Here is a 15,770-nt window from a genome sequence, read left to right on the forward strand (position 1 = left end):
CTCATGGTAATAAAATGCTGCATTACATCGGATGAACAACACCATCCCAATCGCCACATCTACAGAGGAGGGAGTTCCTATTTTTCTCTCTCAATATTGAGTGCTCTCATCCGTCACTCTATTTTCATAATAAGACTTTTATTTATTTTTCCTCCTTTTCTAATCCGATTGACATTTTTTGTTTCTCATTCCAATTTTAGACACTTGATTATTTGAATAATAGTGTGAACACTTGCGAAGCATTTTTTTGTAGATAACAATTTTTTTTTGCATACAACAAACTAGCCTGGGTGTCCGGTGTTGTCCGGGTTTTTGGAGGTGTGTTGAGCAAAAAAAGAAAAAAAAAGTGGTAGTAGACAGGCAGATTCGAATTCGTACCACGAAGGAGGAAAAGAATATGAAAAAAAAAAAAAAAAAAGGTGACGTCTTTGTCGTTGCGTCCATCGCCAAACCGGAAGTAGCAAAGGTTTAAATTAAGGCTAGGCATTTGAAAAGAGAGGATGAATTTCAAAAATATCAGCGAAAAAAAAAAAAAAAAAAAAAAAAAAAAAAAAAAAGAGCGACCCCCTCCCTGAAGTTAAGGGTGAAGGAATTAATGGATTTAGCCAATTTTTCGAAGGGTCGAGCTTCAAAACGATACCGATCTCAATCCCATGAAAATCCGGCGCCTCTCTCGAAGTTTTAGGCATACATACATACATACATACATACATACATACATACATTTTAAATAAACATGTGAGATTTTATATTAACAAATGATCGTTACCTTCTTCAATGGACGAGTCCGGGAAAGCAGTTGTTAGTGTACACATGAAAAAAACGCCTAATCCAAAAGACAAGAGGATAATCGTCGACGATGCCATTTTGTTGATTTCGCGTTATCTTTTCCTTGTCGTTTTCTTTTTATAAAATGTTAAACCTTTTTGTAATGTTTTTCTGTTATTTTTGTTGTTGTTGTTTTTTTTTAATTTTGAATGTCTTTCTCGGTCGATTAATCACGCTTTCATTTCGTGGCTGTTCTCGATGACACTATTTTCTTTTTCTTTTGTCAGTTGAAAAGTTGGTAACCTGTAACATAAACAATCACTTTGCAAGAAGTCAAAGGTCATTTTAGTACTGCCTCGTTTTGACCATTTGATCGAAGATCTTCACTTATCTGATTACGTCATCATAATTATTATTATCATTTTAAATAATTATGGTTAAAGTTGAAAGGCCAAACATGGTTACTGTTGTTATATCGTTTCGCACAATATAAGTTGCTTATCTCTAAGATTTTATCAAGTTTGTTAATTTATCTGATGTCCTGGAGCAGTCAATGAACATTGATATTTCATAACTTCACTCAACTCCAAAGCCACCAGAGATCATCGTTGAGGTGACATTTTCCTTGTTGACTGAGGTATGGTTTTGGTCCTGTGCAGTTCTCGGAGTTTCATCCATCCAGACTTTACCTCCTCCTTTTAAAAGGGGTTAATTTATTACTTATTATTTGTCTGTGGCGCTCCTCTAGGGGAATGCTGACTGGGCTGTTCAGGCATTTTTGGCAGACCAGAGTGGTCTTCCTTTAGAACATTAGCTCTTCAAACTCTACTTTCGGACTCTTGTCACATCACCCCCTCATAGAAGCGAGATAAATATTCTGTATAATAATCAGGTAAGGGTTTTCTCTCTGGCCGCAAAAGGCAACAGAGAATAAGTCATTGTTAAGATGACTTTCTGTTGGCTGAGTTAAGGCCCATATAATCTTGTGCAGTTCTAGGACGCCCATCCTCCCAGGTTTTTCTTCTTGCCTTTTTAGAAGGGGTTTATTTATTGCTAGTCGCCTAAGATGCCTCTACTGGGGAATCCTGATGATGCTGACTAGACATTTTTTTTGGCAGGCCAGAGTACTATTTTTCTAGGGAACTGGCTATTTATATCATACTTTTGAACCCATGTGTTGCATCATCCCATTGTGGGAAGGAGATCTAATCCCACAAGAGTTGGTTTTTGATACGACACTACACTGCCACAGATATCCTTTGTCAAGGTATTCATCACTATCTCATCCTACTGCTCTAAAATCCATCTTCCTCAGTTCGTTCCATCTTGTATTTTATTTCTGCCTCCCCTATTTCCCAACCTTATTAACTAACCTTTAACCGTCTTTGGTATAAGACAAACATGCATTCGGTGGTAATGCCCCAATGTGCGACCTTTGTGGAGTATGGAGTCACACCTTCGTTTCTACTACTACTACTACTGCTACTACTACTACTACTATGTATATACTGGTTAGGAAAGATGACATACAGAGGCTAAAATTTCAAAATGGCCACTCATTTTGTGCTGATCAGGTTTATTGTTGCGTAACTGCAGTGATCTAATGGGAATCAGTGTGTCAGTTATATATAATAAGGACTCTATACATGGGTTAAATCTGAATTAATATGTACAGGGTGGAACGATAAAATTGTCGCCCTAGAAAAGACGGCATGATTCCATTTCCGTTTGATGAAAACCGGTTTTCTTTTTTTTATTGCAGAACAACTAGTTGGCCAGTTGTGTACAAATTCTAATAGTGATAGGACCATTGCCAGCACATTCAGAATGCATCATTTCATGTTTTTGTTGCAGACCATCTACTTGTTGGACAGTCGGGTACAAATCCCAAAAACTATAGGAGCCTTCTATCGTGTTTGAAAGTGACACAATGTTCAATGAGCGAGATCAGAGATGCACCGCTATACAATTCATGCTCTTTACCGACTCAAGTTATGACAGCAGGACCATTGCCAGCACCCTCAAAATGCAAATCTAAATAGTTCAACGTTTGAGGGCACAGCTCAACGCATCAGACAACCTACGGTTATGGTCTTTGATGTGGTTTCAAGTAAGGGCCACATCATGCCACCCCACATGTTCAAAATCGGCTTGAAAGTCAACACCAAAATGTACGTGGATGTACTGAAGAGTGTGGTGATCCCCTAGTGCAATCAGGTGGTCGTTGGTAAACCCTGGGTGTGGCAGCAGGACTTGGCACCGGTCTACAAGTCCAAACAGACCCAACCTTGTTTCAGGAGTGCTACAATTTTGTACCCTTCTCTCACTTCCTCCCTCTTTCACCGACATGAACCCGCTGGACTACTTTGTTTGGTCATACGTCGAGAACGTCACCAACATGACCTCTCATAACACCAAAGCCAGCCTGATCGCCGCCATTCACCGAGTTCCTGCCGGTGCTTGTGGAAAAGGCATGCTCCCATATCAGGGCAGTGATTGAGGCTGAAGGCAGCTACATTGAATAGATGTCAGCTCTACTACATAATCAAGTTACCTGAATTGACTGACTTCGCTCGGGATTAAATGAAGATCACTACTATGTACAAGGATCCAAAAGTAATGCATCCTATTTTTAATTTTAAAAAAATGTTGAAGAGCTATGAAGACGAGAGTGGTATTATTAAAACGAGCATTATTTTGTACTCCAGAATTTATTTTTCTACATACCATTCACCACCATTCTCAATGCAATTTTGCCAGAGATGGGATGACGGGTGTACAAGGGCGTTCAAAGCGCACTTTGTCACTCATATCTATGTCACCACTCTGAAGTGGACGAACCTATCTCCTAACTGTGCTGACATCAACTGTATTGGCTCGATAACGTTCAACAGGCGTTGGTAAATGTTGATCGGTTTGATTTTTTTTTTCTGCATGAAGGAATTCAGTGACGCATCTCTATTTCTGATGCATATACATTACTAGGTTGCTTTCTTAGTCTCACACTGTCAATATCTGCAACAGAGAGATGAAACTTTCAAGGCATGAATGCATAAGTTCAGTCATCATAACTTTGCAATTTGCAATCCCCTCTGATCTATTCGGCTGGAATAAAAAAAAATAGGAGGCATTACTTTTGGAACGCCCCTCATACTTTTTCACTATGTTTAAAACACGATACTCCTTTGTTTTTATTGACAGTGTACTCCTGTTCCACCCTTTAATATAGTCGGAAGCCGAAACGTTGGAAAACTCTGAATTAGTGCCTTATAGTCTGATTTAAATGCCATTAAAATCCCATGAAGTTTATATATTTTTTTTTTATATTATTCTGTCACTTAAAACTGACAGCATGTAGATATTCAGCACATGGATGGAAATGTTCAGATTCAGGACGACTTCCATTGTCTTCCCCAGAAAATTTTATACATATGATTTAAATTTCGTAAAAAAAAAAAAAAAAAAAAAAATAGAATATATTTAAAGTTCTAGGGGTCAGGCTGACATAGCCTTGTTAAGATTGTACTTACAGATTCGGGAACACTTCCATCGTCTCCCCCCCCCAAATCACATAAGAATATACTTTTAGTTGCTAACATAAGGAACATACAAACATCACATACAGATATTGAATTATACGTATGTATATATGCCCCCTCCCTCTTCATAGCCGGAAATTGCCAAGATGACTGCGTCGCGATAGATCTCACTAAAGTTTGAGTTTTCTCTGTAAAAAAAAAAAAAAAAAGAAGAAAACTAGATCAAATTAAGCAGGGTTTTTTAATGATAATTTCAATCCATAACGTTATAGAGATTTTTCATTATCTTCGTTTCTTTAAATGTCTTTGCTAAACTGTGCAATCACCAAAATTAATTCTGTGTAGGCATTGAAATATTTTGTTTTTGTTAAACATTATTACATGAGGAATCTTTTCGAGGTAAAATCTTTTAAGAAATACACATTTTGTATTGAGAAATATACACTTTAAATGTGTAAACATTAGATCAGCTTATACTCTATTTGTCCAGCAGTTGTTTATTGTCTACTGACAATGAACAAAACTTGAAAGATGTAAAAACAAAACAGAATTACACAATAATAATCCTCTATCCCCCCCCCAAGTTTTTGCATATGTGTAATGTTAGGTTGGACAAGCCCAAAGACTGACAAAACGACAACAATAGGCAAGGGGAACGGGAATCTGTATGAGTACATTATGTTGAGTGGACCTGGTTGGGAGGTGACTCGGGATTACTGTGGGTTTTCAATTGTTAGGACAGAGTCCTTGAACCATTTCGGTGTAGTTTTAGCGCAGCCTGATCTCCTCGGCGGGAAGCACTGGCCTGATATCCAGGTGGGAAGAGCTGGCCTGATCTCCAGGCAGGAAGCGCTGGCCTGATCGCCAGGTGGGAAGCGCTGGCCTGATCTCCAGGCAGGAAGCGCTGGCCTGATCTCCAGGTGGGAAGCGCTGGCCTGATCTCTAGGTGGGAAGCGCTGGCCTGATCTCTAGGTGGGAAGCACTGGCCTGATCTCAAGGTGGGAAGAGTTGGCCTGATCTCCAGGCAGGAAGCGCTGGCCTGATCTCCAGGTGGGAAGCGCTGGGTTGTTGGCTAACTGAAAAGCCCTATATTTTGAGGTCGGCTTCGCAATACAAGGGTTGGTATCCGGAATTACATGGCTATCAACAGTGAGTTGAGTGGTATCCGGTATTGCTGGCTCACTATGTGGGACTTGGGGTGGTATGTCCAGTGAGGGCATCGGTTGGGTAGAATATACGGCTCCATGACTTTGGGTGATGCTGTGGTATCATCATGTGCAACGGTTGTTGGTGTCCTATTGGGGGCAGCACAGCGCAATCTAAGGTTGACTGTGATTGTCAGCCTCGGTGGAGGGAGTTGCACTGGAATATACTTCTGTTGGAATTCCCTGTTCCGAAGTTTCACTCACCTATATCCGTCAATGCTTATTACATATTGATTGAATTGGCAGACTTTGATTACTACTGCAGTTTTATTCCATTTGTACGGATAAGGATGACCTGATTTTGAATGTGCACATGATCACTAATAACCAGTAGTGGGACGGAGCCTTTGCATATGTCCCATAACCTCTTAGCATAGCGCATATGCCAGTTTCGTAGGGCTTCTTTACATGCTTGCCAAGTGCTGTGCTGCATGTTATGTGGTTGATAATTTCCAGGTACACTGGCCATGAAGTCGTTGCTTATTTTACGTTAAATTATATAGTAAAAAGATACCTAACTCAGTTTTGTTCATAGATAAAGTTGTACTCTATTTGTCCAGCAGTTGTTTATTGTCTGACAATGAACAAGACCTGAAAGAGGTAAATACAAAACAGAATTACACAATAATCGGTCATTTACTAAGGCTATGACAACAGCATATTCTTTTCATTGTTTTGACTCTCGAGTATATATCCGACACAGTTAATCCACTGAGAACCACATCACTCTATATAAAAGCATATAAGATATCAACAAATACGTACTCGAGAGTCAAAACAATAAAAAAAGAATATGCTGTTGTTCTAGCCCTAGTCATGAATGACGTTATCCAAAATGGCCGTTCATTTTAGCCATATTGGATAGCTTTACCTAATTTTTGCATGTTTCAAATGTGTATTTTTCATTGAAAATTTGTATTTCTCAATGGATTTTTTCAAAGATTTTTCATGTAATAATATTTAATAAAAACAGAATTTTTTTTCTTACAATAAACTCACGTCGTAATTTAGTGACTTTGTCCTTTTTCCAAATTGAAAGAGAGAATTTGGGATCTCTTGCCCACCGACATGCATTTGTGGGTCAGTAAGTTTTCATAAAAAAAAAATCCAGCATTTAAATCTGTAAAATAGAGGTTTTGAATTTTTTTCATGCAATTATTGTAAATCTAGAAAGGCACGACATTGGGAAAATGGGTACGATACAGTTTATCGCTGAAAATGGAAACGCCATTTTTTCGAGCACCTGTCATCAAAATAAGAGGGAGAAATGTTTTGTTACGTTTCTATCATTAACAACAGGACAAGACAAATCATCATTGAGGCCCAAAATGGCCGACCAACCGAGTCTCATTTATTCACGTTCATGTCCGAGAGTTTACATTTTAAACATTGAACAAAGGGGGGAAACTCCCATCAATACAAGTGACATAACATTTCCCTTTTTTTTTCATTTAATAATGTTTGATGTCCTTCAGTATTCAAGCTATATGATCTCTCTCTCTCTCTCTTTTTTTTATATAATATCTATTTAAAAACATTTATATATATATATATATATATATATATATATATATATATATATATATATATAACTACTTCATTTACTCACATAAATTTAATATACGAAAGTATAGATTTATGCGTAAACTTTAAGTATTTACTTCAAAAGTGCTCAATACGTAGGTAGAGCTAGTTAGTAATTTATAAAATATATATGGCGACTAAGCTACACTGAATATTCTGCGTTTCATCCACTATAGGATTCTTCAGGCTTAGGCGCATAAGCCTGACGAATCCTACAGTGGATGAAACGCAGAATATTCAGTGTAGCTTAGTCGCCATATATATTTTATAAATTACTATATATATATATATATATATATATATATATATATATATATATATATATATATATAAAGGAACAAACCGTATTATGTGTGCATCAACGTTTCGTCTTTATTTTGAGACTTCCTCTGGATGAAATATATATATATATATATATATATATATATATATATATATATATGTCTAGCTTGATAGGTGGTCTTGACAGACGTCCAGATCTGGTTGTTGTGTACTTTTGAGAGGTGAAGGTCGGGGAATGCTGTTCTGATAGTTTCTTCCCTTGGTGGATGACTGTCTTCATCGGACTCTGATTTGTGAGCCTCAACTATTGCATCGGATTATTGCCCCTTCTTCTTTGGTCTGTAGAATATAGAAACGTGGGGGTCTTTGCTGTTCAAACAACGATGCCTTCTTGGTTTGGAAGGTTGGAGCTTGTGTCCCATACTAGTGTGCCATTTTGGAGTGATTCTAGCTCTTTAGCTTTATGTGATAGGCAGTGCATGTGTCATTGTTGGGCCTTATGATTCTTTTCCCTCTGTCTAAAACTCTCAAGAGCGGGCCATCTGGAGGTTTAATAGATCCGGGTGAGTCGGGACATTTGTCCTGAGGCGTTGGCCCATTAACAGTTCACTGGGGTTAAACTCACAGTCGATTGGTGTTGCTCTGTGTGCAAGAGCAGAAATATATGGATCTTTTGCTTTTTTTAACATCCTTTTCATTGTTTTTACACAGGCCTCTGCGGCTCTATTGCTTTGGAAATAGCGAAGGCTGTTTGTAACATGCTGAAACCCCCAGTCGTTTGCTAACTTAGCAAAATCTTTTGAAGTATATTGGCTTCCTGGGTCTCTTCTTAGGATGACAGGTACTCCACATCTGGCAAAAATAGTTTTGAAGCTCTTTATTATTGCACTGGAAGTCATTGATGTAAGCATGGCGATCTCTGCATATCGAGAGAAGTAGTCGACAACTATCATATAGCTGCTACCTTTCAACTCGAACAGATCAGAGGCTAGAGTATGCCATGGTCTTGTCGGAAGCTCAGTTGTCATGAGGGGTTCAGACGGTTGGTGTCTTTGGCGCATCTTGGGCAGTTTTCTATAGTCCTTTTGATTTGGTCAGACAGTGCTGGCCACCATATGGATTAGCGAGCTCTTTGTCTACACCTGGTAATTCCCTGATGATCGGAGTGGATTTTGGTGATGATGGTCGGTCTCAGCAATGATGGGATTATGATCCGTGTGCATACATCAATAGTCCATTCTCACATGTGATGCTGCTGCAGTAGGCCCAATAGGGTTTAATTGATGGCCAGCCTTTTCTTACATATTGTAATATGTAGTTGTTGATTTCATCAGTTTTAAGGGCTTCCACCAACTCTTTCAGACGTTTTTCTGTGGCAGGTAAAGATTCCATCATGGTGTGGACGAAGAATGTTGCTAACTCTTCTAGGTCCTTGTCTTGTTTGGTGGGTCCTTTGCTGGATACCACTCTTGACAGAGCATCAGCTGTATATAGTCCCAGGAACACAGCGAATTGTATATCTATACCTCATTAAACGCATTCAAAACCTCTGTATCCTTGCTGGAAGTTCACTGAGGTCCTTGTTACCTAATAGTGGCACCAGTGGTTTGTGATCTGTCTCCACTGTGATAGTCTGAAAAGCATTCACAAGCCCATGTTATTGCTAAGGCCTCCTTTTCTATTTGAGCATAACGAGTTTCAGTTTCTGACATGCCTCGTGAAGCGTAGGCGATGGGATGTAATTTTGTGTCATCCTGTTGTTGTAATAATACTGCTCACATTAGATGAAGTGTTGCTGGAAACCACAGTCTAATTTGATGGGTTGTACAGGCATAGAACAGGTGCTGGACACAATGCTTTCTTGATGGAGCTGAATGCATCCTGTTGTGCAGTGTCCCAAACAAATGCGTATTTCTGACTCAATAAATCCCTTAATAGTTTAGTCATATCTGCTAGGTTTGGGATGAATTTTCTTAATTGATTCACCATCCTTAGCAATCGGCAGGTTTCCGTTATGTTTGTTGGTGTTCGAAATTTGAAGACACCAGTAACCCTTTCCGGATCTGGTCGCAGGCCGTTAGCACTGATTATATGTCCAAGAAATTTTACTGATGACTGGGATATTTCACATTTTTCGGAATTAAGTGTAATGCTAGCAACCTGAATGTTTTGTGCTTTTCAGCCGGGCATCATGTTCTTGTTGATTTGTTTCTATATACTAACACGTCATCTTGCATGCATATGGATCCAATTTTGGTCTCTAGTATTTGTGACATGTGCCTCTGGTAGATCTCACTTGCTGATTAAATACCAAATGGGAGGCGGTTGAATTGGTATTGTCCAAATGGAGTTATGAAGGTCGTCAGCGAATGGGATTCTGATGAAAGTAAAATCTGCCAATATCCACTGTCGGCATTCAATTTGCTCATGATTTTTACTTCCCCTAACTGGGCCAAAAGGTGGTCGACCGTGGGGAGCATGTGGAGTTCACGTTTTATGCACTTATTGAGCTTTGTGAGGTCTACACATATCCTAATTGTCCCATTTGCTTTTGGTACTACCACCATGGGGGAATACCATTCAGTGGGTGTGTCAATCTTGCTTATGATCTCCAGCTTTTCCATTTTCTGGAGCTCTCCTGTGTTTTCTCCATCAAGGGTAGTGATACACATCATGGTGTGGGTACTGAGTATGGACTTGCATCTGAATATAACAATATGGTATATTCCTCCCCAAATGTGCCTAGGCCTGTGAATAGGTCTGGCATTTCTTATTTTGGGTAGAATGGTCGTTTTTGGCTGCTGATGGTATGCAAATTTGGATGGACAGTTACAAGCTTAAGTGCTTCGATGGCTGGCCTTCCTAACAGCGGCTCTTCGAGATTGGGGATAATAAATATCCACTATTCTGTTGAAAGCTCTTCATTCGAGATAGTTGCTGTGATCATTTCAGTCACTTTGAGTGATATACGTCTTGGACTATGAAGGATTTTTTGGGTATCCGAGAGATATGGTAAGTCTCACCTTAATTTGTAGATGTGTTCTGGAATCATGATCACGTCTGCCCCAGAGTTCAGCTTGAATTTCAGTGGCACTCCATTGATGATGATATCGGTTCGCCAAGGTTTACTCGTGCTGATCTCTGATATCGTCAGGACACCAAGGTACACACTCTGATTGCTTTCACAGTCATCCAAGTAAGGTTTAATTTCATGCAGCCTTTTCATGTGACAGCACTGAACATAGTGGCCAATCCTACCACAATTGTGGCAGGTGACTGAAATGGCAGGGCAGGCGGATCTCTGAAGTTGGGTTTTGTTACCACAGCAATGTCACTCAGCCTCCGGTCTATGTTGCTGCGTGCGCTCATTTTTTTTTGTCATAGTGAAATTCTCGTCTGGGTCTTGTCATGTGTTTACCCTGACCTTGTCTGTGAAATTTGTTGTCACTAACGTAGTGGACTGCAATATTACTGTCAGCTGGATCTTCACGAACGATGTGTTCTGAAGACCACAGCAAATGCTGTTGTGATTTTATGTCTCACTCTGTCATACGTGTCTGATGGGCCCATCCAAGGTGAGGTCTGGAATCATTTGCAGACTTAGTGATAGCTTAGGATCTGTGCACCCAACTACAATTCTGTCACAAATTAATTTCTCATGCAGGTCTCGAAAATTGCAGTTTTTAGCATGTGTGCGGAGATTCATGATGAATGAATCAATAAACTCTCCTTATTCTTGACACCTTTGGTTGAATCTGGCCCATTCGTAAATTATGTTTGTGTCGTGTTTGAAATAGTCATTGAACTTTGCTACCACTATATTGAAGTTTTGGGCTTTCTCGGATGCAAGTTTGAATGTGGTGAAAATGTCTTCGGCTTTATCACCCATACAATATATTAAGGTGTTCACCTGACAAGAACTTGTTTTTTTGTCAAGGCTGGACACTGTCTGGTAATGGTTGAACCGTCATATCCATTTTTCCCATAACTCGGGTTGATCGAATGGAAAGGGTTCTGGTGGGCTCACGTGGCTATTCATACTGGGGTTTCTTATGGAATTTCACTTCTTTTTTTTTTTTAACTGCTATTAGGCTCAGTATTTAGTATAAGTCCTTCCCCGTATTTTGCTCACATTCGTTTGTAAATCCCTTGTTTTGACACCATGTTTTGTTACGTTTCTGTCATTAACAACAGGACAAGACAAATCATTGTTGAGACCCAAAATGGCCGACCAACCGAGTCTCGTTTATTCACGTTCATGTCCGAGAGTTTACATTTTAAACATTGAACAAAGGGTGGTAACTCCCACCAATGCAAGTGGCATAACAGAAATCAGTATTTTAAATGATGACCGAAGCATGAAATAAATAACGAAAAAATTAAATTAGATAATGATTACTTCCAGAAAGAACTTCGAGTTTCAGGGGTGTTTATTCCGAAAGCCGTTCTTAACAGGGGGGGGGGGGTTATACTATGCTGGAGCATGTAGTTCTTTTCAGAAGTAATCATTATCTAGTTTAGGGTGAATTTTTTTTATTATTATTTATTTCATGCTTCAGTCATAGTTTAAAATACTGATTTCTTCCTCTTATTTTGACAACAGGTGCCCGAAAAAAATGGCGTCTCCATTTTCGGCGATAAACTGTAGAAAAAAATCTGTTAATTCTGGAGAAATAACTTTTTCATTTACAGCAACAGCAGCTTGTAGAAAAAAACAAACTTTTTTATTACTATTTATTTATTTATGTATTTATTACTATTTAAATTCGTGAAATTGAAAAATATAAATATTTAAAATGTTTCTATGTTGCAGGGGGCCGAGAGGTTTAAAGGCGCCAATCGACCGTACAACTAACAAGGTGAACACAAAGGCAGAAGATAACGGTAGGTACATGCAAAATGAATGGCCGATGCTTAAAATGTATAAACATTTTGACCCCCTCTCTTAACTTAAAAATTCAAACCAATTTTAATGAAATTTTCAGTATTTATCACGGAATATAATGAAATAGGCACGGTCTAAATGGAAGGAGAGAGTAAATATTTTTTTAAAATCTACAAAAAATCAAGTAATCGATACAAAATTTTCACCAATTATTAAGTAAAGAATGAACTTTATAACGGTGTACTTTTTTTTTCATAACCGATATTTATATATATATTGTGCCTACCCCCCTTATTTGTGGTTACAAATATGCTTAAAATAATCAGCCGAAATTGAACAAAATATATTGTATTTAAGGCAGAGTGAGGATTGTAAATAAAATAAAAAAAAAATTTTTTAAAACAATTGTGCACGTATCAGATTTTAAGCTTGAAAATTAGAATTTTGAATCTGTTTAATTTTTCATCTTTTGTGTTTGTAAGTGTGAAATTCGCTGAATATGTTAATAATAATTATTATCTTTCAGATTTGCAAAAATATATTTTTCATTATTTTTATGAAAAACACTACTTCTAAATCTTTGAAAAATAATTTTTTTTTTAGTGAGCCCAATATTGCTAATATGCTATCATATAAGAAATGCTTTGAAGAATCAATACCAAAAAAGAAAAAAAATCGATAGATAATTGCGCATTTTGCTAAAAATACAATACTTTCTTTCGGCAATTTGTGACGTGATATTACTTCATCTATAGAAAACCATATGGTCTAAAAAGAATTGTTCTGTATTTACAAACAGTTGTGACCTCTCCCTTTTCCAAAATTACGTCCAAGTCTACTACTACGCGATGCCACAATTTTAAGAGCCAACAAATTCTAATGAAAGTTTTTTTCACAAATAATGCGATAAAAAAATTGTGGAAAAACCAATTTTATATGGTTTATGGAAAAAACAATTTTATATGGTTTATGGAAAAAACAATTTTATATGGTTTATGGAAAAAACAAACAAAGTTTTATCTGGTTTATGAAAGAAGTATATGGTTCATAAGTTACAAATGGGAAAATGATTGCAGTCATGAAATTAAAAATACATTCAATTTTTGAAAATAAACAAATTTATGGTTGATGTAAAACAAAAATATCAGATAAAAAAGCAGTTTTAGTTTTTTATTTACAGGTTTTTATTAGAAAAAATTTAAATCTTGATAGAAATTAGGGTGAAAGAAAAAATACAAAGCAAAAATAACATAATATTGAAGGTATTTCACCATAAATGGCGTTTGGAATTATAATTTATTTCAATTATTTAAAACTGGATATTTGCTTATTTGGTTACATAAAAAAAATATTTTAAGGATAGGAGTGACCGCAAATGAAGAAAGGGGATTGTTATGTCATCCATCATGATCGATGAAGACCATAAAACATCACTGGTTTGGGGGCTAAGATCAAAGTGTACTATCTGTTCTGATGCTACACTTAACCTATCCTTTCCTCGTTCAGTGAAGGAGAAATCTTTCTAGACTGGGGCAACTTTTAGGTTTGTTCTTATCTAGAGTACCCCATTTTGGGGAGCCTGATTTTCCTCACATGAAAAACTGATCTTGTGTCTAACTCTGCCCTCGTGGGGAGGCAAGTAAATAGGAACATTACTGATTTGTCAACAATCTAATGATGCTGTGTCATTCGTTTGACTTAGATAAAAGTTTGGGGACTTGCATCTATCACACTCTATCGTTCAGAACACTTGGTCCTGATGGCAAGACAGGGCCAAGACGACCAAGCGTGATACTAGATGTAGGTGTTGTCTTAAACACATATGGTGCCTAGCATTCTCAAAATGGCCACCCATCTAGTACTGGCCCGCCTCATCGTTGCTTAACTTCTGGGGGTTATGTAGGCAACAAGTTATATATATAATATATATGGTACAATCACGTTGACACACCGGTTCTCAACAGATCACCGAAGTTAAGCAACGTTGAGCCTGGCCAGTACCAGGTGGGTGACCATTTAAGAAGGCAAGGCGCTGTATGTACTGGACTGAGTTATAGAAATTCCCAGGTTGGTATCTGGGTCCACGTTTAATTCATTGGGAGAGATGCACCCCAGTCTTCATTAAGACATGCATCTAGGAGAAGGAAACTCTGATGCAAAAACCTGCAATCTACTGTATACTCTGTCCTGTGGCAGTTATCTGCACCGACAGAGGTTAGCAGTAATACCATAAAGTGTGGTTGGCTCTACACAAAGCCTTCACCACTATAAACAAATAATTTGTGTGGATTTCTGAGCAACTTAGTTGTTGTGGTGGAAGCTCATTGTTGAAATTGACAGAAGAGTCCACTATATATATACATATATATATATATATATATATATATATATATATATATATATATATATATAGTAATTTATAAAATATATATGGCGATTTTTTATAAATTACTAACTAGCTCTACCTACATATTGAGCACTTTTGAAGTAAATACTTAAAGTTTACGCATAAATCTATACTTTCGTATATGAATTTTATGTGAGTAAATGAAGTAGTTATATACATATATATATATAGTCTATGAAAAAAATTAAACCTTTATTCGTCACTTAATTATCAAAACAAATGGAATCTTGTCCTGTAAAAGCTACCGTAGTTTCTTTAAAAGTGATATGTCCTAAGGTGGCCTATTATTCGGACAATCAAAGATAAAGTATTCCGTGAAAGGAATAAATGAATATACACTGTGGTTTGAATACTGAAAGAGAAGTTTATTTACGTATTTACATAGAGACAAAAGCGTGTTAATGCTCAGGGAGGAAGTCGGTGTTTTTTCAAGGGTCCGGTGAAATCCGGTGACTTGGTTCCTTATGTAAAATGTTCCGGGTTGGTTACCTATCTCCACATAACAAAAAATAACATTAAATTTTGTATTTTTAAATTTCACCACGCGATATCTATATATTGAGATAAAAGATGGAATTATTTGAAATTCAGGTACTTATTGATTGAGATTGTCGGACTGACTTCCTCATCTTGGTTGTTATCGTCACAACGTTTCAGTCCCAGAGCCTAGCTGGAGTCCGAACACGGTACCCCCGTAATAATAATAAAGGGTTTGGTTCGAGACTCCTAACAAACAGTTCCCCAGTTCGATACAAAACACCTGATGAAGGCCGGAGGGCAAAACGGCCGAAACGTTGTGACGATAACAACCAAGATGAGGAAGTCAGTCCGACAATCTCAATCAATGAAAACACCTCATCTCAAAAATAAAGACAATTACTATCAGGTACTTATGTTATAATATTTTTGCATATTCTTATAGAAAATCATCCTAAATCTTATTTAGACAAAAAAAAACAACAAAAATTGATTCAAAAACCTTTAAAAAAACATATTTTAATATGTTACCCATCGAGACGAAAATCGTGGTGAATGTTTTTTTTTTAATTAAAATTTTAAATTCTTTTAAAAATAGTAGAAAAAGGTTTATATTATTCTGC

General features: G+C 37.4%; 1 protein-coding gene across 1 annotated transcript in view; it reads right to left on the reverse strand.

Annotated features, from left to right (window-relative positions):
- The window catches only part of LOC145241345 (uncharacterized), a 58,067-nt gene extending 56,951 nt beyond the window's left edge, over positions 1-1,116 (reverse strand). The window contains exon 1 of the mRNA XM_080104200.1: positions 770-1,116. Within this exon, the coding sequence (XP_079960326.1) occupies positions 770-866 (97 nt within the window). The 5' untranslated portion in view covers positions 867-1,116. The remainder of the gene's footprint in view (positions 1-769) is intronic.
- Positions 1,117-15,770: the final 14,654 nt, after the last annotated feature.

Source organism: Euprymna scolopes, chromosome 20, assembly GCF_053919585.1.
Source record: "Euprymna scolopes isolate OS-2025 chromosome 20, ASM5391958v1, whole genome shotgun sequence".
In the NCBI taxonomy this organism is placed as follows: Eukaryota; Metazoa; Mollusca; class Cephalopoda; order Sepiida; family Sepiolidae; genus Euprymna; species Euprymna scolopes.